General features: G+C 39.6%; 2 protein-coding genes across 2 annotated transcripts in view; one reads left to right on the forward strand and one right to left on the reverse strand.

Annotated features, from left to right (window-relative positions):
* The window catches only part of LOC129266292 (DDB1- and CUL4-associated factor 8-like), a 31,258-nt gene extending 31,148 nt beyond the window's left edge, over positions 1-110 (reverse strand). Inside the window, exon 1 of the mRNA XM_064103636.1 lies at positions 1-110. The gene's annotated coding sequence lies outside the window, so the exon portion shown is untranslated.
* Positions 61-25,697, forward strand: LOC129266769 (26S proteasome non-ATPase regulatory subunit 9-like). Its single transcript, XM_064103638.1, has 6 exons — positions 61-200; positions 17,675-17,777; positions 18,471-18,661; positions 19,132-19,233; positions 21,209-21,297; positions 22,189-25,697. Exons 1-6 carry the CDS (start codon positions 93-95, stop codon positions 22,211-22,213), a joined length of 618 nt encoding a protein of 205 aa, XP_063959708.1. The 5' UTR covers positions 61-92; the 3' UTR covers positions 22,214-25,697.
* The last annotated feature ends 1,038 nt before the right edge of the window (positions 25,698-26,735 follow it).

Below are 26,735 nucleotides of genomic sequence, written 5' to 3' on the forward strand. Positions count from 1 at the left end.
CAAAATCCACAATGCAAAACGTAAACAAATGTCGGTCGCAAAAAAGTACTAGCTTGCTGCCATCAGCGACGTGTTTCACCAGACTTTTAAAAATGGCAGCCCCCATTTCTGCTGACGCTAGGGTGCATGTGCAGGGTTTGATCGCCAGGAAAGATGAAATGGAGGCAGAGATCAAGGCTTTGTTCGAAGTTTTGGAATCTGTGAGTGACATGTGTATGAAATTTAGTCATTTTGTGAGCTCATACTTTCCATTATGCTTATAAAAACATATTTATTCGACCACTGTGCTTACTTCAGTCCCACTCATTCATTTTGGTGCATGTGTCATGGCCACGTTGTACGCACTCTTCTCACACGTATTGCGAGGTTAGTATACTAAACTAATCTCGCACTACGAACGTGTCTACGCAGTGGATATTTTTTTTTGTCGGTTAACACATCACTTCATAATGGGTGTAACTTTGTTAGCCGAAACTCATTCAGCTACTCGGCTCACCAGGCCAGGGCTTAGTTAAATTCATTTCTGGTGAAAATAGTTCCATTTTCAGTTTTTTATTATTTTTTACATAAAATTAAACTTAAACTGCACATAAAAAAGAGCAAAATCGCGTATCTCGACCCACTCAAGGGTTCATTACATGCCGCCGCGCTCAGACAAATCAAGCCATACAAGTCGTGTGTTGTGGACACCAGAATAGTGTAACCGAAATCACCTTTGAACTTTGCTCACCAGGTTCTTCCACAAAAATATATTGCGATTCAACACATTCTCACGTGCACTCATTCCTCAGTCTACTCACGTTTTCACAATCTCTGCTCCCGGTCATCTGACTAACTTAATTAGAAATAAAATAAGAATCAACTCAATTTGAAATTACCTTCAAGTCTTGGTCTTGGCCTACTAAACTGGAGCAGTGGTTACACAAATATCTGCTCCCAATCGATTATCTTCTGACTTCAGAGCTAGAGCGAAACAATACACATGATACAGGAGCCAAACTACAACCACTCCTCACAGTACGAGAGCTACACAACAACTGCACCCATCGAGGGCCAAACTTCAACTAACTAACCCCCTCCTTCAAGTGTGGGTGTAGGGGAGTCCCTAAACACATGAGTGCACAAGGCACTCTTACATAAAGATACACACATGTAGTGTACACAGAGAGACTGCACTACTGTGCATAGGGAAGATGGGAATAGTAGGAGAGAGATAGACAGAGAGAGAGAGAGAGAGAAGAATAACAGAGGTAGTCTACTACCAGACTCTAAATAGGCAGTTTTGTTACATTACCCCATGCTTAGATTGAAACGTCCTCGTTTCCTAGTTAACAAAAATAACAAAACTGTAGATTGAAGGTATAAAACAAACTTTGAAAATAAAACAAAGAGGCTAACAATTGCCTAACACATGTACAACATACAATGGAATGTAGAAATCTATCAAGTCCTATCTCTGAACTTACTTCAAAACAAATTTTAGGAAAACATTAGCATAGAAATCAAATAAGACTGTCATCAATCAAGCATCATTTAAACGAACGAACTGTAAAAGCGAAGTAAAATTTGGCAAAAGAATCAATCACATAAAACAGTACTCTTAGTAAAGATCAAACTCTTCATGAAATAACTCCTTCAGTATAAAACTAGCTCCTAAAAACACACAGTATAAAATACATAAATATATCTGAACATAAGTATAAACACTAGTACTGGCAGTACTGAGGTATAAGGAATACTGTTTCTTCAAGGCACTATCTTGGAATGTAAACTCCAAGCAAAAGACATGATTTCAAATACGAGATATTGCTTAATAAATGCATTAAAAAAATCATCACATACATATAAAAATAAAAACATATAAGATAAATGCATAACATAACGAGATATTATCATATATCAGCCAATAAATTCAACTCTTTCAAGTAGAAAATGTAAACAAACTTAAAGATAACATTACATAAAATAGTATACTTAGAGAAAACGCTAGTCGAAAAGTAAAGGAAAGAGAAGTATACGAAATGAAACAAGAGAAAGAAGATAATTAAAAGAACGAGAGTAAGGATAAAGAAGGACATAGGGAGAATCAGAGAGATAGGAAAATAAGAAAGAGACAACAATAAGTGGTGAATACATTTCATTAAATTTCAACAAACGACAATATCCTAGCACATCCAAGAATACGTTCAGTAATAATGTACCTTTATACATTTTGCAAAAATATAAACAGCATCTGAGGTTATATTAAAAAGACATATCTTCCGCAAGATTGACTATCAGCTGGCAATGATGCATAAAACAAGGCAAAGTGAAATATAATTGCATTTTTCTTACAAAAACTAGTTAACAGTCGTACACAGATAAATGAGTTAAAATATCCAGTCCAATCAGACAAAACCAAGGCAAAGTGAATTGAGGTAACAAATACAAATGTCACATAGCAATGAAATTCGCAGAATAGAAAGATAAAGAAAAAGTATCAGTTAGAGTTAAGAATAGACAAGAGCAGACTAGAAAATAGTTTAGAAAAGAGAGATAGAAGAAGGAAAGGAAGGAGAGAGAAAGGAAAGGAGAATTCCACACAAGAAATAACATATACCATATACTCAACTACAAAAACAAAATATAACTCAACAAATTAGTCTTTCTGCATTCCATAATTGCAGACAACGTCCTTATTCCATGAGGCTGGTATCGATACGGGGTAAGTGTTCGTAATATCAGTTTGTCGAATCACAATTCCATCAATATAATAACGTGTGGTCTTCTCAACTACGGTGGCTAGTATAGTGTCTTCTGTTGGGGCAGTCTTGGGGGGTACTTCTGTGTCCGAGGTTGGAAACGATAGTGATGTTTGCGCTAATGGCGCAACTGGGTCCGGGGCATCTGAGATAGTGTCATCATCGGTGTCAATAAAACTGGAGCTGTTGTCCTAGTCTTGTTTATTCCAAGCAGTTCGCACATTTCTGCGAATAGATTGGACTCAAAGTTTGATCCCTGGTCGGAGTGGATTTCATTTGGGACACCAAACCGACTGATAAATTCCTCGACAAGTTTCCTTGCCACGGTCTTTGCCTTAGCATCAGGCAGAGCATAGGCTTCTACCCATTTGGTGTGGTAATCCCCTACCACCAGAATCCCTCGATTTCCAGAATCTGTTTTGGGCAACGGTCCCATCAAGTCAAGTGCTATTCTTTCCATTGGCACTCCCACTCTACTTTGCTGTAATGGAGCTCACCGGTGCCGTGGAGGATTCTTCCTTCTTGCACACAAATCACACTTTCTTAGAAAAGAACGTGCATCGGCAATCATGCCACACCAGTAAAAACGTAGCTTCAACTTAGCCAGTGTTTTTCTCAGCCCTAGGTGTGCACCTAGTGGGCCATCATGCACATCACTCACAGCGTCCTTACGGAGCTTCTCCGGCATGATTATTTGCTTTCTGATAGTCTTTCCATCATCTGATTCCCATCGACGACATAATATGCCATCAGCAACTTCTAGCTGATTCCACTTAGACCAATAGGTCTTAGCCGCTCCAGACTTCTGGGCAATATCTTTCCATTTCGGCCTTGGTTGATTGTCCTCTTTTGCGAGTAATACCCATTGGATAGTCTCGTCAGATAGTTGAGCCTCTCGTATGTTTTTGCTTGACATGGAAGGTTGAGAAGCAATGCCTCTGCTGGAGTGTTCTCCATCTGGGTCAGGGGTTGAACTGTCTCTATGATCAGTTTGAATTGCATCCCCTCTTCCGCATTGTTTGCATTTCATACGAGATAAACCATCGGCATTGCCGTGATTTCGGCCTGGTCTATGTTCGATGTGTAAGTCATACTCTGCAATTTGTTGCAACCAACGTGCAAGTTGGCCTTCTGGGTCCTTGAAGTTCAGTAGCCATTTGAGCCATGCATGGTCAGTTCTGACCTTCACTTTCCTGCCGTACAGATATTGCCTGAACTGTTTCAAAGCAGTTACTAGTGCTAACAATTCTTGCCTAGTTACGCAATAATTCTTCTCGGCTTTGTGAAGTTTCCTGCTGTAGTATGCAACTACTTTTTCTTGACCACCCTGTACTTGAGAAAGTACTGCTCCAACTGCCTCTGAGCTGGCATCAGTGTCCAGTACAAATTCATCATCTGGCGTTGGAAACGTGAGGATAGGTGCAGATTGTAGTCTCAGTTTGAGTTCTTGGAATGAGCGTTCACAGCTCTCATCCCATTCAAACTTTGCTGATTTGGCCGTGAGTTTGTGCAGGGGACTTGCAATTTCTGCAAACCCTTTCACAAATCGCCTATAGTAAGATGCTATGCCTAGGAAGCTTCGAACCTCCTTTTTGCATCTCGGCTGAGGCCAGTCTACTATTGCTTGCACCTTGGCTGGATCAGTCAACACTCCCTCATCTGATACCACATGCCCTAAGTAGGTCACTGATTTGCAAAACAAATTACACTTACTTGGCTTTAACTTCAAGTTAGCATCTCTCAGTCTCGAGAATGTCAGCCTCAGTCTATGTATCTCTTCCTCCACAGAGCGTCCATAGACGATGATGTCATCAAGGTACACCAAAAGTACCTCCCACTGGAGACCTTTGAGTACCTTTTCCATTAGGCGTTTAAATGTTGCTGGAGCATTTGTTAACCCAAATGGCATCACCTTCCACTTGTAGAGACCATTTCGTACAATGAATGATGTCTTGTCCTGTGCATCTTCATCAAGACTGACTTGCCAGTAACCTGAAGAAAGATCAAGTGTTGAAAACCATTTCGCAGAGTTAAGTGCGTCAAGGGTTTCATCTATCCTTGGAATAGGATAGGCATCCTTTATTGTCACTTCATTGAGATTTCGATAATCAACACATAGTCTTTGGGTACCATCTTTCTTTTTAACAAGAACAATATTTGCCGCCCATGGGCTCTCTGATGGTTCAATCACCCCTCTGTCAAGTAGATCTTGTACCTGTCTATCTATTTCTTGTTGATTACATTGTGGATGTCTCCTAGATTTCTGCCTTATGGGCTTTGCATCCCCAGTCTTGATGCTATGTTGCACAATATTTGTGCATCCAATATCCTGGCTGTTCTTGGAAAATATGTCTGCGTAGTCTATCAAACACATTTTTATTTGCTCAAGATACTGGGAATCCACATTAATTATTGCACGGTTGTACAGATCCTCTAAATGTGGTTGGAGATCATTAGGCTTTGAACCTTCATTTGCTACAGGGTTAAGTTCTGCAGTAGATATCATTCCAAGCGTTACACCTGCTTCGACATCACATGGTGAGTCACTCGAGTTAAATACTCGGACCGGAATGATATCCTCCTCTGCATTAACCAGAGTCCTAGCAACCATTAGTCCCTGTGTTGTGACCTTGCCTTCGGGTTCTAAGCCTTCAACAATCGCAGTTCCTTTCATGTTATCGCTCCTGTTGGATATTCTACCCGGAATGATAGCTTCATGTCCGGCGGGCACCATTGTAGCACATGCTACTTCAACCCGACCAACAAAAGGTTCTCCACTCTGTGTAGTACAGGTTATCTCTTCACCATGTATGTGGAGACTGCGACGCTGAAAGTTCAAGACACTATGTGTTGGGAGCAAAAAATCCATACCAAGTATCCCTTGGCATTCGATGTCTGCAAAAATGACCTTGACAGAATGAACGGTTCGACCAATACAAAGGTCCACCCATGCTGTACCTAGCACACTCAATGGACTTCCATCGACCTGTTGGATTCTCTCCATGAAAGATTCTAGGTCAGGCCTTGATTCTCTGGTCATTCTGTAGTAAGTGGTGGCACTAATGATAGTGTCAGTCGAACCTGTATCGATCAGAAACCGACAGGTTGTGGAGCGAAGTGTCCCAGTAACATATAGGCCTTGTTTGGCATTGGATAGCCTATTAGGGATCATGAAGGAATAATTTGGAGCTAGTAGTTCATTCCTGTTTGAGTTGGATGAAATTGTTGACCCTCGTCTTCCAGCCTGCCTGCGGGTCTCATGGCCGACTGTCTGTCGTTTCCCAACTGTGTATTGCTCCTTCTTGGGTGCGGGCATTGGCGACATAAATGGCCAACTTCTCCACACCTATAGCAGGCTCTATCTTCTGCCCTTTGTCGACGACCCGAATTGGCAGGGCTAGGAGGGGGAGGTGATGGGGTCTGAGAGTTGCCTGCCTCTGCTCGACTCCCTTCCATTCTCTGGAGTATTTCTGTGAGAGTCTGCATGTGCTGCATTTGATTATTTAGCATGCTTTCTACTTGTTGTAGACGGGCATCAGTGTCAACACCCCTTGCATGTCGTCCTGACCTGAGCCTGTCATTTGTTCGTTGCATTTCAACTCTTTCAAAATTTTCAGTTTCAAGTGCAGCTTGAACCACTTCATCCAAAGTAGATGGTCGAGCTCGGTGAATGCCCTCTCTAATGGATTGACTTTCTACTGCGTCTATGAAGTGATTCTTTTCAAGCCTTACACGGGGCGCTGATGGAATTTCAGGGTAGGCTTTCAGTGCCAGTTCATGTATAGCTTGACCAAGCTCTTGCAAAGACTCTCTAGGTCCTTGCTTTCTGTATCTCAATTCCATGAGATAATTCTCAGCCTGTTGGCTGGAGTCAAATCTTTGTCTCAGTACCTGAGACAGCTGCTGGTAGGAGCTTCTAACAGTGCTGCTCAAACCGCTTACACACCGTAGTGCTTCATTCTGCAAGCTTGCCATCAAATATGAGGCTGCTTCTTCATCCTCCCACCCGTTCACATTTTTACATGCTTCAAAGTGGTGATGGTAGTCTCTCCATGAAGTTTTACCATTATACCTGTCGGGTACAAGGAGAGGTCTCTGTCTTTTCGTATTTGGTGATGTCAAATTATGTGACATCATGACAGGTGTCAGTCCTGATCCTGAATTTCTTGGTACATGTATTTGTTTATTTACATCACTGTGAATGTCATGGGGGCAAATGGGTGTAGACGAGAAGGGATTTGTTGTAGGCAACTTCGGAGTATGAGGAGCAAAAGCAGTATTCCTCCTAATTGGAATAGTTTCTGTCTCGGAAACATAGCCAGTTGTTTCCTCATGAAACCTATTTCTGGGCGCTTTGAATCTAACCTCTGATTCAATGTCCTGATATCGCGACCGCATCGCCTCTTCAGGTCTTCTCGGGGTTTCTGAGAATTCCCCCACATTTCTGAGGTTTTCCCTAGCACCTTCCATTTTCTCTGAGTTTTCTTCTGCCTTTGTCTTCTCCCACTCCAACAACTCTTTTTCTAGTCTACACTGACTGATTTTCTCATTTATTTGATCTAATTCTTTCTCAATATCCCTCCTTTGACTTATGTTCTTTGCCATTTCTATATGAATTGAGGTATGTATCAAGTAGCAAAGTTTACTTAAGTTCACACATCCAGAATGTGCTTATGGATGATTGAATTTGGAAATGATCTCCTTTTAATATTATACTAAATTGATCAAATACAACTGAACAATATTCATTCTACAAAATCTTTATCTATTTTCAATGCATTCTATTTCCAAACTATCACGAGCATTGATTGAGCAAGCCTTATGCAACCACTACAGTGTATTTATGAGCACATTCGCTCGCTATTATTCTATATATTGATCTACTGCTCGTGAGCACGATTTTATGAGCATGGTTTCATTGCTCGTGAGATTTGCTCATGTGGGTTTGGCTCATAAATTTTGCTCACGAGTCTTGCTCACGAGTACGCTCATGTGGGTTTGGCTCATAAATTTTGCTCACGAGTACGCTCATGTGGGTTTTGCTCATGTGGGTTTGGCTCATAAATTTTGCTCATGAGTCTTGCTCACGAGTAGGCTATTGCTCACAAGTTAATACTTGCTCATGTAGTAATATCTGCACTGCTCACTGTGTGTGACACGTACAGCCTGCTCTATTGTTTACTTTCCTCACTCATGCAGAGCCACATAGGCATCTATTTGAATGGACATCAGACCTTCACGTTTATAATTTCGTGGAGCTCAATAAATCGCTCTCCTTATTTTTTTGAGGAGCTCAATTGAGCTCCTCAGAATCGCTCTCCGTGAGGAGCTCAAATCAATTCATTACAATACATGTATGATAAATTGTAGATTTTTCTTAACATTGTATATATATGCAATAGCTGTGTTAGCTATTAATTAATCTGTGGTGAAACTAGGCCTGGGTCACGTCAATACGTTTACAAGATGTCGTATGCACTACTGCTTTAAAAAAAAAAAAAAAAAAAAAAAAAAAAAAATTGAAAAAAAAAAAATTGCTAAAATTTTACATTTTACATCTTTAAATCCATGAAATGGTCTTCTTTTTTCCATAATACCTTGAAATTACTTTGATTTAGTTGAAAACTATCAGAAAAATGAAGAATATTCACCTCTTTCCCGACTCTGATTTGAACTTACCTCGGTAAATATTGTAGTCCCACATGTAGACTTCCATGGTGCTGCCATGAAAATCTACATATGGGACTACATGGGACTGCAAATATTTACCGAGTTTAAATTAAAATCAGAGTCGGGAAAGAGATGAATATTCTTCATTTTTCTGATAGTTTTCAACTAAATCAAAGTAATTTCAAGGAATCATGGAAAAAAGAAGACCATTTCAAGGATTTAAAGATGTGAAATATGAAATTTTAACAATTTTTTTTTCATTTTTTTTTTTTTTTTTTTTTTTTTTTTTTTAGGAGCGCGATTTTTTGCTCTCCTTATTTTTTTTAAGGAGCGCGGTAGGAGCGCCGGCGCGATCGCGCTCCTCAAAAATGAAGGTCTGGGACATGTGTTATTGTGTACGGTAGCAGGACATATTTTGCTTCAATATCTGAGCTTATAGAAAACTGAATAAACTGACAGAATTCATGCTGGAAAATGTGTTGAAATCCCACCGCTGCCACCAATTGTAACCGAAATCACCTTTGAACTTAGCTCACCAGGTTCTTCCACAAAAATATATTGCGATTCAACACATTCTCACGTGCACTCATTCCTCAGTCTACTCACGTTTTCACAATCTCTGCTCCCGGTCATCTGACTAACTTAATTAGAAATAAAATAAGAATCAACTCAATTTGAAATTACCTTCAAGTCTTGGTCTTGGCCTTTATTAACACTAAACTGGAGCAGTGGTTACACAAATATCTGCTCCCAATCGATTATCTTCTGACTTCAGAGCTAGAGCGAAACAATACACATGATACAGGAGCCAAACTACAACCACTCCTCACAGTACGAGAGCTACACAACAACTGCACCCATCGAGGGCCAAACTTCAACTAACTAACCCCCTCCTTCAAGTGTGAGTGTAGGGGAGTCCCTAAACACATGAGTGCACAAGGCACTCTTACATAAAGATACACACATGTAGTGTACACAGAGAGACTGCACTACTGTGCATAGGGAAGATGGGGATAGTAGGAGAGAGATAGACAGAGAGAGAGAGAGAGAGAAGAATAACAGAGGTAGTCTACTACCAGACTCTAAATAGGCAGTTTTGTTACAATAGGCAGAAGTAGATCCCAGCACGCGTGACCCACACTAGTTAGAAATCCACTAGCACTACCAAACGCGGTTCATGGACATGGTGCGAAATTAGTTTACTAACCTCTTAATACGTGTGAGTGACCACGACCTGGAAAGTAGCTTCGCATGTCTCTTCCATGGAAATAAAAGGAAGGTCGTTGTTGGCGCAAAAACAATTCACAAGCTTAATTCATTTTGTCAGTATTTTTTAAACTAGATTCAATGTAGAAGGGTTCTAAGTCTATGACTGCGCAATTCCCATGATTGTTTGATAAAATATAGACACCAATAAATGCAATAACTTAAAAAACATACTTTTTATATTATTTTTGCTGATGATAAAACATTTGGAAAACATTCAAAGTGATGACAAATTTTGTTGTTGTTGTTGTTGTTCGTTTTGGGCCTGTTTCACGCCCTAGAAGTCTCCTCGGTAGACACTTAGTGTTGAGAACTCAAAGGTAGAAAAACTGCTAGGTAATTGTTTTGTTGGCTAGTTTGGCTAGATGTTAGCGCTGGTAGATGAGACAAATGCTACCACCGATGCTCTAATAATACATTGCATTTGCTTGGTCATTGCAGGGTTGAAGCCCAGGAGGGTGACCACCGAGATCTCTCTGAGATGGTATGGAGTGTTAGTTTTGCTGTATCCTATCTCTATGGTCTGTATCATCTTCAGTCTACTGGACTCATAGAGTGAACAGTGGAGAAGGACATGCTATATAGTTTCCCTGTCTCTGTTGCAACTGCAGTTAGGTGAAGGGTGGTTGTGAGGGAAAATTCTGCGCATATTGTCATTGAGTTTGGTATGTCCTGTGAGCATCCTCATCAGCTTCACTTCTGTGGATCTTGGAAGAGAGCTGTGTGCATTCTTCCTGGCAACTGTGGGCATGTCCAGGTAGGAGTTGGTATGTCCATCTTCCTTGTGTAGATCTGTCCCATCGTCGTTGCCAGAGCTTCTCAGTGTTCTTACGGATAGTCTTGGCACTTTCCTTGTGCAGAGTAATTGCAGAAGCTAATGATGATGAGCTTGCAGCTTCCAAAGCAGCATCCTTGGCTAGTTGGTCAGCAAGTTCATTTCCCATGATATTTGCATGCCCAGCGATCCATGTGATGGTGACAGTAGTGCCTCTACTTCTTAGAAGAGTGATGTTTTTATTAGTGCGAGACACAACCTCTGGGAACAATGAAGAGTGGAGAGAACTGGTCATGGCCATGACAGCACTTTGACAGTCAGTGAGAATGTGCGCTACCTGATCGACTAGGGCTGGTTTCTTCAGGGTGACATGTTCCACAGCTGTTTCTATGGCGACCATTTCAGCATGAAAGCTACTCGAATTTCTAGCAACAGGCTTGCCGATGCAGGTTGGTATGCAGTTCAGTCCTGTCCAGTAGATGACAATGCCTGCTCCGCAAGGACCTGGGTTTGACAATGCAGACCCATCTGTGAAGATGATAGTATCGGTATTGAGACTTAGAATGAAATCAGTCGCCAACTTCAGAGCCTGGTCCTTCTGCTCACTACTTCTGTCTCTACTATTTCCAAGGTTTCTCCACTCAATGCGAACCTCTTCCATTCTGCACGAGAGGATGTCAGACATATCTTCGATAGGTTGGGAGCCAGGATCGTTTACCTGTAGGCTGACATTCAGATCTTTAAGGGCCCTGGTCATCAAGCAGAGAGGGGTGCTTCTGGGTCCACGTGAGAATGCTGGATCACCCAAGAGACTTTGGACTAATACCCTGAAGTTATCTGTTTCTTCCTTACTAAGAATGTACTGGCACAAGGTTCTCGCAAGTATTTCACGTAGTCTTATGTCAAGAGGAAGAGTGTGAGACATTACTTCCACAGCATCAGAAGAGCAGTGAACAAAGGTCCCTGTGGCCATTCGAAGCGCAAGATTTGGAACTCTTTCCAGCGCCAAGATGGACCTGACTGTACACCATACAGGGTAGGCAAACTCCAGGTGCGGTCGAATACATGCCGAGTACAATAGAAGCATGAGTTCCATGCTGGCACCAGCAGTGTGTGATGTTAAGGCAGAGATCTTGCAAAGTGCTCTCATGGCTTTTGAAGCTGCTGTTTCAACCTGACTACTGAAACGCAGATTCTCGTCCAAGATGACACCTAGACATCTGCACTCATTTACTTGGGTGAGGCGATGGCTGCCCATGTGTACTGCAATGTCCTTGTGACCTCTTTTACTGAAGCACATGACATTAGTCTTTGAGGTGTTGACCGAGAAACGCCAGGTATTGCACCACTTTTCTAGCTGTTGCAACTTGACTTCCAGATTCGCAACCGCAGTATGCAGGCAGTTGCTTGTCTCCCATAGGGTGATATCATCAGCATACTTGATGTGATTGCCTAGATGTGGAGAAACATCATTGATTGCAATGATGAAAAGGATCGGAGCAATGACCGAACCCTGAGGAACGCCTACACTTGTCTCTTGCCAATCTGTTCTGACAGTGTTAACAAGGCATCTGCAGTATTTGTCTCTGAAAAAACTGGAGATAGACAACAACAGTCTCCCAGAGATACCGGCTTTGGCCAGTTTATAGAGGACTGCTTCTCTCCATACGTTGTCGAAGGCACCTTCAAGGTCGATCAGAACAGCAGCAGTGTCGTGGTTGTGTTTGAAACCACTCAGTATAGGGAGAGTCATACTGAGCAAAGCTTGAGTGATGTCGCGTCCCTGTAGGTATGCAAACTGTTCAGGTTCAAAGAAGGCCTGTTCATGTAGGGCTGCCAACAGTCTTCTGGTAATGACCCTTTCATATAGTTTGCCAACAACAGAGGTAAGTCCTTGTGGGCGATAGGATTTCTCAGTATGGTACGACTCTTTGCCTGGTTTTGGTATGAATATTTTGTTTTCTCTTTTCCAGATCTTGGGTATCTTCCCCAATGACAAATTAAACAAAAAATAGAAAATTCTATGTACCTTAAACGAAGCCCGCAGTGCTATGCTATCGTTGGTTTGTCAAGAAACATTCCACCAAAGTCTTTACAGTAAAAAAATTGAACACTTTGCCGACTTTGCGTAACGCTTTGCATCGATTTACGTGTACAATAGTTTTTGTGACTAGTCTTTCCCTTGTAGTGTCTTTGATATGAAGATAAATCGCGCGACCTCTTTAGCTAATTAGACGAAAAATGTTGGAAGTAGAAGAAAGCTCCGTATTTATCAATGAGAAGAAAAATCAGCGCTTTTTTTAGATAACGCTATTTGAGGGATATTCATGATATTAGGGGGAATTGGCTTCACATCGTTCAGTAAGTTTCGTATAAAGACTTGATTTTATAAAACCTCTTCTTAAATTCGCGGAAGGGCCATGCAATTGTTGCAATTTTGCATGCGCTGTGCCTTCAATTTTCCTGTACACGGGCCGCACATAAAGCACCCATAGTCGATTTGACAGTCACATAGGCTCAATACACCAACCTAGCAATGTTCTTTCCGATGAAGTTTTTTTCTTGATTCGTGTTCCTATGGGGTCCTAGAACAAATTCAGCTTGGTTGCCCAAACGGCAACTTTGGGCAATTTTGCTAATTTGCATAAATCCAAAATGGCCGCCACATGCCATCTTGAAAACCTAAGTTTTGAACCCCTTGCCCCAAAATGATAAGCAATAACTCAGTTTAGGGGTTAAGGGTTGTGTAGAATCAATTTCTATTATTATTTTTGCATTATAAGGTCATCTTCAGGTCAAATCCAAGATGGCCGCCAGATGCCATTCTGAAAAATTGACTTTTGATCCTATTGCCCCAGAATGACGAGTTATACCTCTGTTATTGGGTTTTGGGGTGTGTAGAATCTCTTTCTGCTATCTATTTGCAATATAATGTCATCTTCAGGTCAAATCCAAGATGGCCGCCAGAAGATGCCATTTTGAAAAATAAACTTCTGAACCCTTTGTCCCAGAATCATCATATGATTAATACCCATTTCCGTGAGTTATTTGGTATGTTGATTCCATTTCTGTTAATAATTTTGCAATATTAGATCATATTCAGATCAAATCTAACATGTCCAAGATGGCAGCTAAATGCAATATAAAAAAAAAACTACTTCCCGTGACTATTGAACATTGAAGAAGTACTCTCTCTAAAAGCGTACACGCTGTCCTGAAGAGGTTAGTAGTAGGAGATCATGTAAGGGAATTTCAGTAAGAATTATTAACTTCTTTTAATCACTTCATTTTTAGTTCGAGGTCAAGTCATGTCTAAGATGATAGATGATAGATGATAGATTTCGTCATTAACTGCTTACTTTAGAATGAAACCATTCAAGGTTTTAGCTACGATGTATTTCGGGAGTTCTAATGCTTGTTTACGTCCAACCGTACTTTTTTAGAGAAAGGACTATTATTGAATTAAAAAGTGATTTCTCCATATTTTTTTTCAGAAAAATAGTGAAGTCATTACCTTCCTTTATAACTATCATTGGACCTTTTGTCCTGACAAGAGCCATTGACTTGGTCAGCAGGAGTGCACTATTTAGCCTCCTGCAGAAGATATGTTCCCCAAGACTGTTCCCTGGTCATATTCCATGAGCACAGTTTGCTACAACACTGGAACACCTGGTACCTTTTCTCCGTTCCTGTGAGCGGCGTAGAGCAAGGCTGCGCCTGGCCCTGACACTCTTTGGGATATTCTTTTCCAAGCTTCCCCAGTTGCATTTGGCGAATGCACAGAGGACTTCTATATCCGTACCAACGCAGATGGGGAACTGAACATCGACCGACTACATGTACCTGCCAAAACAATGGTCAGGATGGTTCTCATTCATGAGATATTGCACGGAAACGATGTCGCCCCTGCCTCTCAATAAGCAAGAGTACAAGACCTAGTCATACAGCCGCCTGTCCTGTGCATGTTTGGATCACCCATCAGCCTGTGAAACAGAAATCCTGATCGACTCAAGACACTGACTGTCCTCCAGATATCAACAGCACGCACTCGTCTGGTTGTGGTGGACTCCTCACCTACAATGGATCTCCCTCTCACGTCCCTGATTGGATCATCTATCTGTCTCTAGCTACCTTTCACTGGACAAGGAGATAAGCACCAGGGTAGGAAAATCTGCCACAGTCATGACAAAGCTCCTGTACGGAAGTAAGTCTTGGAAAACGTACCCCAACTAAGAAAAGCGGCTAAACACCTTCCATATCAGCTGCCTCAGATGTATCATGCACGTTAAATGGCAGGACAAAGTGAAAAATACAGAGGCCCTTCAGCGTATGTTCTGGCATCCCCAGCTTATTCTCACTCCTTTATAGTCAAAGGCGCATCAAGTGGTTGAGGCATGTTCGCCGCATGAAACCTTGGCGAATCTCAGAAGGGATTCGCCAAGATGAGGTGAGCTGTGTGCTTGGTCTCACCCCATTTGTAGATCACACCTTCGTTATAAAGACACCTGCAAACGTGACATAAAACTTGCCAGCATAGACACTAACACTTATGAAGATGTAGGCGCCATTCTATGGAGAGCTAATAAGGACAGGTGTCAAGACGTCAGAAAATAATCGGAATGTTAAATTGGCAGACCAAAGACCTAGGAGGAAGGCTAGGGCAGCATTTCTATCTATACCTGTCTCAGCGCCATCTTCCTTCACCTGTACAAATTTGCTCTACAGACTGCCACTCTAGAGCTGAGTTCTACAGCCACTCTCAAAATGTAAGACCTAGCGCTACACCATCGTCTTTTAAAACAAACTGATGCCTACCAATCATTGGACACATTGATATAGGAAAAATATGGAGAAAACACTTTCGACTTCAAATAACACTCTAAAAGCCTAATCAGTACAAAAGTATGGATGGACATTAAAACAAATAAAAATACACACGAAATGGATCTTGGCCAAAACCTAAAAGGATTCATTCTAAGGTGAGCAGCTAATGTCCAAATCTGACATCTCAGATGTGACTTCACCTTGACCTAAAACTTGAGAATAAATAAAAGAAATGAGTATTCGTACTGAAATCCCTTTACATTAGCTCTCACACGTATAAGCATCGGAAAGTAGTTTTTTCAAGATGGCGTTTGGCGTCCATCTTGGATTTGATTTGAAGATTATCCTTTATGCAAAATTAAAACATAAATTGAAGCAACATACCAATCGATCACCAATAGAGTTAATGTTCATGATTCTGGGGCAAAGGGTTCAAAAGTTAATATTTCAAGATGGCGTCATATGGCGGCCATCTTGGATTTGACCTGAAGATGACATTATATTGCAAAATAGATAGCAGAAATGGATTCTACACACCCCAAAACCCCGAAACAAAGGTATTACTCATCATTCTGGGGCAAGGGGTTCAAATTTAATTTTTCAAGATGACATCTGGCGGCCATCTTGGATTTGACCTGAAGATGACCTTATAATGCAAAAATAATAATAGAAATTGATTCTACACAACCCTTAACCCCTAAACTGAGTTATTGCTTATCATTTTGGGGCAAGGGGTTCAAAACTTAGGTTTTCAAGATGGCATGTGGCGGCCATTTTGGATTTATGCAAATTAGCAAAATTGCCCAAAGTTGCCGTTTGGGCAACCAAGCTGAATTTGTTCTAGGACCCCATACGAACATGAATCAAGAAAAAAACTTCATCGGAAAGAACATTTCTAGGTTCGGAAAATGTCAAATCGACTACCATGGGTGGTTGAGTCACTAGTAGTAGCAGTACATTTTTTTCAGTAGGCTAACTTTTTAAATTTGCTATTTTCTTCTTTTTTTTTGAAAACTTGATTTTAAAAAAGATAAAATTTAAAGAAATTACACTCCTAGTCTACTCCAAGTATCAATGTCAATGAGGACAAAACATAATAACATTATTTCCCTCTCATTGTCATAGGCGACAATAGTTCAGAGACAGGGTGGTGCATGTAATAATTTGGTAAATTTAGTAAATTGTAGCAAGTTGGAGATCACAATTCAATGATGGCTACAAAGCTTGTCGGTGGGGTGAAGTGTCTCATGATCTTTTTTTTCTTGTTTAGTTATGAACTTTTTTGAGTGAAATCAGTTATTGTTTATTGCTTTTTAGATATCACAAATTATATCTAAAGTAAATGGTTTGAGTAAATATCTGTGGAGTTTGTACAATGATGCTTGAAAGTCTGACTACTCCGGCAGCTTTTGTCAACCTTATTGAGGTCCCAATGCTGCCTAGAGTGGAAAAATATGGGTGAAACCAAGCTCAAAGTTTGATAAAATTCAAAGTTTTTGATTAGTGACTTCATTTATGCATAATTATGCATGCAGCTCCCCCATAAATTTCATTTTCTAAACGAACCATGATAAAATGAAAATATTTTTCTTATTATTTGTTTATTTTTTATTCATTATATATATATATATATATATATATATATATATATATATATATATTGTTCATTTTATCTTATTTTTTATTCATAAAATTTACTTATAAAAGGGGGCCTTCACCCTACAAGCTCTGCTTTTTAGTTGGTCTCCTTCCCTTTCGATTTCATGGTATTATTGTATTATAAAAAAATGATTTAAATGTTATATTTTATAAATATGTACATTGAACTATCATTGTAAATGTAAAAAGATTGAAAGAGAAAATAAATGAATTGAATTGAATTGAATTGAATTGAATTGAATTGAATTGAATTGAATTATGAATTAAATAAAAAGGGGATATGTATCGGCAGAGAAAGTTATGTGCTGGTGATATATTCATCCCACAAATAAAATTGCAATATTTTTAGAAAATGACATTTGGGGACTTTATATCACACAACATATGGAGGAGTTTCTCGTCTGTGACATCACAAAATTAAACATTCATAACTTTGTATTTCTATTACAATTTTTCATCAATCCATCACCAATATTTTAATCTTATTTTTTCTGCTTTCATTAAAACCCACTTGTTGTGTAAACGTGAGTTGAAAACCAGGCAAACAGAAGAAGACTAGTCCTCGAGTTTGTTTTCTGCATGTACCTGTATAACCTTCTGATAGAAGGAAAACAGAACCAAATTTTTCTTCCTGTTGAACAACCGCAATCAACTATAAACTGATTATTACTTATGACTTATTAAGTCTTTCCTTGTTATACTTTAATATATTGGATTTCTATGTTTCCTTGTTTTTCAGCAAAATGGAGTTGGTATGACAGGGCCGTTGATTGATGCAGAGGGCTACCCAAGAAATGACATCGATGTGTATTCAGTGCGAACGTCCAGACACAAGATTATCTGTGAGTAACAGTGCATAATAACTGGCAGGTCTAGTAGAATAATGAAAAAAAATGATCAAGGTTTTTTGGGGGAATGTGATGCAAAAAAAATTCCTCAGTGATTTCCCAGTGCCCATGATGCTTGTGTTAAAGATTCATTTCTCATTGTGTCAGGCACTGTGTTGCAATTATAATAACATTTTATGGCAATGAATCTTGTAGAATGAACTACTTCCTCAAGTTCCTACCCAATGCCCATGATACTTGGTACACACAATGGTCTTAGAGTGAAAAGTGCAGAATACATTACCAAATGTGGCAGAAACTGTGTTGCTATGGTAATGAAATATAATGCTGTAAGGCCATATAAGGCTTCCTGATCAGGCAGGGGTATCAATCACTTTCACTGGTTCTTAAATTAAGCAAAAGCAGGAATAAGCAATCTTAAGTGTTCTTTCATATACTTTCCCACTCCAAATAATATCTGACACATTTCCTTTCTTTTACATGTAGGCCTGTGTACAGGACTGTTGGAAGTATATCCTGTTTCTCTGGTTATTTTGAAATTTTTTGCTGTACATATGACCTGGCCATTACTTCCTTTCATGTATTAAAGAGTATGGTATCTACCCAGTTCCCCCCCCCCCCCCCTCACCGCTAATGAATCTGCATGTAGATAATATCTGGATAATGTATGCCCCTTCAACATTGCAGGTCTACAGAATGATCACAAAGCTTTGATGCTAGAAGTTGAGCAGGCTCTTCATACACTGCATGGTATTGAGAGACAACAGCGGGAACAGGGCACCTACAATCCCATTGCAAACGGGTCCAGTAATGGAGCTGCTTCAATCCCATTTGCTAAAGTGGACCTGGTTTCACAAGGATCCCCAGCAGAGAAAGCTGTAAGTTTATTGTGTATAACATGATTAATATTTGCCTATTTCAGGTAACTTTTAATTTATTATCATCATTATCATTATCTTCATCACCACCATTATCATCATCATCATCAATACCATCATCATCACCATGGTTATCATCTGTATATTACTTGCTTTTTCCAAACTGGATATACCTTTTCTAACCAACCTTTGTTTTATCATGATCTTCATGGTTTCGTCTAACCAGGACCTGGTATCTTGAAGCTTGCCGACTGATTATGGGGCTGATTTTTACGATTGATCATACAATACTCAATGCAATCAATCATAGAAATCAGCCCATGATCACTCACTAAGCTATATGATATGGGCCCAGGATTGCGGTGTATCAATATATTTGTTGTCAATCACAAACAATTGCAATGCTATGGTAGTTCTTGTGTTTAAGGAATGTTGGAAATTTGGGCTAATTTGCGATTTCTAACATACAGGGTGTACATGTCGGTGACAAAATCCTAGAATTTGGATCAGTGGCTTCAATGAATTTTAGAAGTATTAAAGACATCGCTCCAGTGGTGCAACACAGTCAAAATGTAAGTCACTTTCAATATTGATAAGGGGTATGCCACTGGGTGTGGTAAGATGATAAGGGGTATGACATTGGGTGTGGTAAGATGATAAGGGGTGTGCCATTGGGTGTGGTAAGATGATAAGGGGTATGTCATTGGGTGTGGTAAGATGATAAGGGATATGCCATTGGGTGTGGTAAGATGATAAGGGGTGTACTATTGGATGTGGTAAGATAAGGGGTGTGTCATTGGGTGTGGTAAGATGATAAGGGGTGTGCCATTGGGTGTGGTAAGATGATAAGGGGTATGTCATTGGGTGTGGTAAGATGATAAGGGATATGCCATTGGGTGTGATAAGATGATGAGGGGTATACTATTAGGTGTGGTAAGATGATAAGGGGTGTGTCATTGTGTGTGGTAAGATAATAAGGGGTATGCCATTGGGTGTGGTAAGATGATAAGGGGTGTGCTATTGGGTGTGGTAAGATAAGGGGTGTGTCATTGGGTGTGGTAAGAATATAAGGGGTATGCCATTGGATGTGGTAATATGATAAGGAGGGGGTGCCATTGGGTGTGGTAAGATAAGGGGTGTGTCATTGGGTGTGGTAAGAATGTAAGAGGTATGCATTGGGTGTGGTAATATAATAAGGGGGTGCCACTGGGTGTAGTAAGATGATAAGGGGTGTGTCATTGGGTGTGGTAAGATGATAAGGGGTGTGTCATTGGGTGTGGTAAGATGGTAAGGGGTATACCGTTGGGTTTGGTAAGATGATAAGGGGTGTGATATTGGGTGTGGTAAGATAAGGGGTGTGTCATTGGGTGTGGTAAGAATATAAGGGGTATGCCATTGGGTGTGGTAATATGATAAGGGGGGGTGGTCATTGGGTGTGGTAAGAATATAAGGGGTATGCCATTGGATGTGGTAATATGATAAGGGGGGTGCCATTGGGTGTGGTAAGATAAGGGGTGTGTCATTGGGTGTGGTAAGAATATAAGGGGTATGCCACTGGGTGTGGTAAGATGATAAGGGGTATGCCATTGGGTGTGATAATATGATGAGGGGTATACTATTGGGTGTGGTAAGATGATAGGGGGTGTGTCATTGGATGTGGTAAGATGATAAGGGGTGTGCCATTGGGTGTGGTAAGATGATGAGGGGTATACTATCGGGTGTGGTAAGATGATATGGGGTGTGTCATTGGGTGTGGTAAGATGATAATTGGTGTGGCATTATGATAAGGGGTGTGTCATTGGGAAATGATAAGGTGTGGTAAAATGATATGACTTTGGGGTGTTGTAAATGTATGCCATTGGGTGTGGTAAGATGATAAGGGTATGCCATTGGGTGTGATAATATGATGAGGGGTATACTATTGGGTGTGGTAAGATGATAGGGGATGTGTCATTGGGTGTGGTAAGATGATAAGGGGTGTGCCATTGGGTGTGGTAAGATGATGAGGGGTATACTATCGGGTGTGGTAAGATGATATGGGGTGTGTCATTGGGTGTGGTAAGATGATAAGGGTGATGCCACTGGGTGTGGTAAGATGATAAGGGGTATGCCATTGGGTGTGGTAACATGATGAGGGGTGTGCCATTGGGTGTGGTAAGATGATAAGGGGTAGGCCATTGGGTGTGGTAAGATGATAATTGGTGTGGCATTATGATAAGGGGTGTGTCATTGGGAAATGATAAGGTGTGGTAAAATGATATGACTTTGGGGTGTTGTAAATGTATGCCATTGGGTGTGGTAAGATGATAAGGGTATGCCATTGGGTGTGTATCGAGAATTATGGGTGTGACCATATGACTTATGAAGTCAGACATGTCAATTTACCTTCAAGACTATCGTGTGAAATCAAACCTTCATGTTATGTAGACAGTCATGGGTTGGACGAGATACAATCTGGCTTTTACCTTGTTAGGATTATACGATGTTATTGGAAAAGTGGATGAAAATTTTACAAGATCTTGATTGTGATTTTCATTTCTCCTCCAGAAACCTATCCGTGTTGTGGTGCAGCGAGATGAGGACAAAGTGATCCTCTCCTTAACTCCACAAACCTGGAATGGTAGAGGTCTCCTCGGGTGAGTTTTGTTGAAATTAGAAAATACACTGAAATGGGAAGTTTAACATCTTGTCAATTTGGCTTCAATAAAAGCAGGAAAAAAAATAAATTAATGAAACTTTGTTGTTTTGCATCAGTCAATAGAAACTAGTGTCCTTTTAGCTGTCGCTGGCCACCGGTCGATGGGTCTTTTAATTTTATCCATATTTTTTTTCCAGCCTATTGTCAGAAATAAAATGAATAAAAAATAATGAATTGAATGAATAGCTAAAAAAAAATGTATAAAGGAACAGTCTAAAACAAGACAGATACTGTACATTTTATACATTGAATAATGCATAACAATAGAGAGCCCATGACAAGGACTCATAACTGACGCAAGCAGGGCAGATTAATATATTCCAGTTCCATACTGTACCAAAAAGAGTTGCCATATTGAAAATCCATGAATGAATAATCAAGTTATGGATTAAAATTAATGCCTATACTACATATCATAAATCAAGTGCATGTGTTGAAAATCAAAATATGCAACATTCATATAGTGCTTAATACAAATGTTTCTAAGTGCTGCATACTATTACCCTGGCTTCAGCAAGGACGTAAAATATCCTGCTGTATAAATTGCATACATAATTTCTTAAATTTCAGGCAAAAAGTTCATGATAAATTTTCCATGCTACTTTTTTAAGCTTACTAGTAAAAATTGACATCATTGTAATTTGTATTGTTGTTAATATTGGACCCTATGCGAATTTCAGGGGCTCTGTTTTAATCTTCTAGAGTTATTGGGGGAATTTCGGGGGCAAATTATTCCTGAGCCCTCTATCGTATTTTTTTTCTGTTGTATTCATTCTTCTAGTCAGAAGTCATTATTACTTTGAAATTGATTTTATCCGATCTCTTGCAGATGCAACATAATTCCAATAAGATAGAGACGGGATGGAATGAGATGTTGTAACAGCACTATGAATATGGAGACAAAGACAGTGGACTCTGACTATTTATACTTTAAGTTTATATATAGTGTTCCTTTTGATGAACTTGCATGTCGTATAAATGAAGCAAGCAGTCAATGGGAGGCCATCCTCTCTAGAACTTGAGCTCAGGCTGATCATAGAAAGAGTGATTCTACGATCTTCATCATTTAATGGTCTCGCCTGCATAGCAGAGGGGAGACACAGGCACAGCTTTTCCGTCGGCATCGTCAAAATTGAAGTCTAAAATAAGGTTAAGTGGCAAGTAGTGATAACATCTGAATGACATGTGTCTGATCGCCACTGCGGATTGATAGCGCTATTCATCACAAGTGGTGATAACGTCTTGAATACTTTTTACTGATCACCACTAAACTTTCATAGTGCTGTCAATCGTAAGACTCTCGTCTTTCAATCTGAGGGACGTGGGTTCGATTCCCAGTCATGGCGGGTTTTCCTTCAGCAAAAAATTTACCCACATTGTGCTGCACTCAACCCAGGTGAGGTGATTGAATACCCGACAGGAAGAAATTCCTCGAAAGCCAGAGCGCCTGTAGGCAGCACTGCTATAGCCAGGGTAATAATAATAACATTATTGTAATGCGCAGTTGAGTATATTCATATAGAAATTGCGCAATAAATGTACAATTATTCTTATAATGTCTTAATGAAATGTTACTGATCACCACTGGCGACTGATAGCACTATCAACAATTTCTGAAACAGTCCAAAGTTGCAAAATGAATGTGTTTTTCAATTCTGTAGTTGGAAACAGTGTTTGATGATTTGCAGTTCTGTTTTAACAGTATATGAAGTCAAATCTGGCATTCCAAGAAGCCAATGTATTTTCAAATTGTCATTAGTAATTTCACACCAAACAGGGTTGAAAATCAATATGTTTTTTTTTTTTCAATTTTTCAGTTAATGGTTTATTCTCACATCACCAAAACTAGATTTAATGTCTTTTTATTGTGCACTGTCTTGTGCAGTTTCACTCAAAATATTTGCTGTATACGGTACATCTATACTCTATTAATAATTAATAATAATAATAATAGCCAATTTTTATATAGCGCTTTTCCCAGAACGGCTCAAAGCGCTTTACAGCATATTATTACCCCGGTCATTGGATTCATTTCAATTCCGCACGAAAAGTGCACAATTTTCACTCCCTGGGGAGCATTCCTTGCATTCATGGCAGCCTCATTATGGCGCTGGCAAATTCAAACATACAATATCTTTCGCATCCTACCGGGTACCCATTTAGCACCTGGGTCGAGAGTGGCAAAGTGTGGATTAACGCCTTGCCAAAGGACGCTAGACCATGGTGGGATTCGAACACACGACCCTGTTTACAAGGCGAGAGTCAGGACCACTACACCACAGCTCTTCCCATAATGTTACAGCTTTGTATTAACGCACACATGGTGCACAAATTTAAAAAGGTAAATGTTTGAATTTTAATCTCCATAAAAATGTAGTTCAGTTAGGTGTAGGATACTCTTTCATTCTTACATGTACAAGTATAATATATACAATTTCACTTTGTCAGCAACTTAAATATTTTGTATCAGTAGTGACTGTAGTATACTCTTTGATATTTGTAAGCTGTAATCATTTTGTGATTACTTGTAAATAGGAGATTAATGTCTTTCTCCAAATGCAGTTATATCAGAGTACTTGTGTGCAAGGAAATTTATCTGATTGCATTATATGAATAACTGGGCTATTATAAAGGTATTGAGGATCTTGGGGGCAATGAGGGCCTCCCTTCTAATCTCAGCCACTATCCACGCCAAGGTTTAGTGAGCATGTTCATTACAGTATCGACTATAAACCTATTGTTTATTGTTTTTTAATTTATATGAATTGCTTATGCAAATTTATGTACAAAAAGTATTATTGGTATATTTCACTTCCCAATTTCATTCGAGATTTCTTTTATTTTGCAAATGTCATCTTTACACTTTCATAATGAAAAATTGCAAAAAAAAATGCATTTACATACTTTGGGGGTTTATATTTTTAAATAAATTTCTTAATTTTGTAGCCATTATATTGTATTGTTCTTTGAAAAGTCATATGGTAGTTACCATTATTCCAAAATCTTTATAAAATGAGTCCCTGGTATATCAAGATATTATGTAGGTGCAAATTGTTTCCACATTTTGAGCAATGGTGACTGAAATGGGATTGAAAGCCGTTCAAAGTAAAAATGCTTATGAAAATCTCTATTGATTATGGTATACTAATAAATACAATGGTCATATGCAATGTTATGTTTGATCATGGAGCTATTTGCGAGTAGTCTGAAATACTCTGATAAAAAAAAAATTGTGGTTTAACTATGGAAAGCCAATTGTTACTTTAATCTCAGACAGAATAGGCTGGATTTGTCAGTACATGTGGTGCTCAGTTTATTCCTAACTATGAGGGAATAGTACATGTAGCTCAAGTAGTGTTCTTCACCATTAAAGCACAGGGAACAGAGGTTGTATACATAAGAAACACACACTGTAAATGATAATATTAGCAGTTAACCAGGGGCCCCGTTTCATAAAGGACTTACAACTGTTGTAACTTTGCCATTATGGCAACTACCATGGTAACAGGGCTCAGCAGCCAATCATAATCAAGGTTGCCATGGTAATTGCCATAAAGGCAAAGTTACAACAGTTGTAACTCTTCATGAAACGGGCTCCTGAGCCCCGTCATACAAAGAGTTGCAATTGATCTGATCAACCTCAACTATGGAAAGCCAGCAACGCCCATATCTAAAAATGCATGTTTGTTCCAAAAAAATTCTAGATATGATGTATATTCATAAATTAATCATTTTCTTGACAATTTGGTGTGTTTGCCTTTGTTTACAAAGGACATTTTTCAAATTTCGTGTAGAAATTTTTTTGACACAGATGGATTTCCATAGTTATGATTGATTGGTTCAATCGTAACTCTTTGTAAGACGGGGCCTAGGACCTCAGTTCAACTGGACTGCAGAGAATAAGTCAGTAAGTCTTCAGTTTAATGGATGTTGTAATAATCAGGGTTCCCAGTCATGGAAAAATTTGAGGTCATGGAAAGTCAGGGAATTTGGAAAATTTGTGAAAAGTCATGGAATTGCATTATCCTCTTGGCTATAGCAGCTTTCCAGTTTGTCGTGTGTCGCAACTCTCATACTCTATTATAATTGGTGTTCATGATTTCCATTTTTCCCAGTTTTGTGACATCCCAATATCTACATAACTCGTGGGACGTCATGGAAAGCAGCAATTTAGTCATGGAAAAGTCATGGAATTCTGTTTTCGAATTTCTGTGACAACCCTCATAATGGGCAATATAAAAGGTATTATGTGAGGATACTTTTGCACTTTCCCATTTTTTTAAAGTTTTTTTTGGTAAATATTCAATAAAATAATATTGATAATGAATATTAATCTTATATATGCATTTTGATTTTGTATTATTCATAAAGGCTAAGTCTACCCCAAGGAAGAAAGTAGAACAATTTTGTCCATATAAAAAAGTGAGGAGAAAGTTCCACAATCTCCGCCGCCAAAGCTTTCTGCGACGCAAACAAGAAATTGTGTTAAGAAATTTGTATTAAAACTTCAAGGGAAGTTCACTTGGTTTTAATAAAAGCAGAAAAAGTAGAAGTAACTCGGTCTGCGGAGGCTTACAGTTCACCATGTGGTTTAGTCTGGGAAGGACTGTTTGAGGGTAGAGGGATAGAGATGGAAATTGAAAGATGAGGGTGAGAAGTATCTTGTGTGATATAAGATGAAGTCCTAAAAAGGACTGTAAAGCAGATGAGGTTTAAGGTACAAAGCTGAAGAGTAGACGAGTTGAGAAGTCCTAACAATGCTGAGAAGGTGAGCAGTCCCGGGGCCCGTTTCATAAAAGGACTTGCAACTGCTGTAACTTTGCCGTAATGGCAACTACCAGTGGATTAGTCTCCGGACTTTGAAACAGGGTCGTTGGTTCGAATCCCAGCCATGGCGTAATTTCCTTCACCAAGAAATTTATCCACATTATGCTGCACTCATCCCAGGTGAGGTGAATGGCTACCTGGCAGGAATTTATTCCTTGAAATGTGTGTGGGCTGTAATCTTAGTAATTACGGCTGCCAAGCTACAGCTGGGGCAATAATATCCAAGTCCTTTGGAAGCGCATAGAGACATTATTCATAATTGTGATATGTGCTAAACAAGAACTGTGTATTATTATTACCATGACAACGGGGCTCAGCAGCCAATCAAAATTAAGGTTTCCATGGTAGTTGCCATTATGGCAAAGTCCTTTATGAAACAGGGGGGCCCCTGGTACTGATTCAGAGCAATGAGTGTATTGTTAGCAGTAGAGAGTAGATGCGATGAGGACTCTCAATGTTCTGGGCAGCTTAAAGGTCAAGTCCACCTCAAAAAAATATTGATTTGAATCAACATGGAAAAATCAGACAAGCATAATGCTGAAAATATCA

The sequence above is a fragment of the Lytechinus pictus genome, chromosome 8 (genome assembly GCF_037042905.1).
Source record: "Lytechinus pictus isolate F3 Inbred chromosome 8, Lp3.0, whole genome shotgun sequence".
Classification (NCBI taxonomy): Eukaryota; Metazoa; Echinodermata; class Echinoidea; order Temnopleuroida; family Toxopneustidae; genus Lytechinus; species Lytechinus pictus.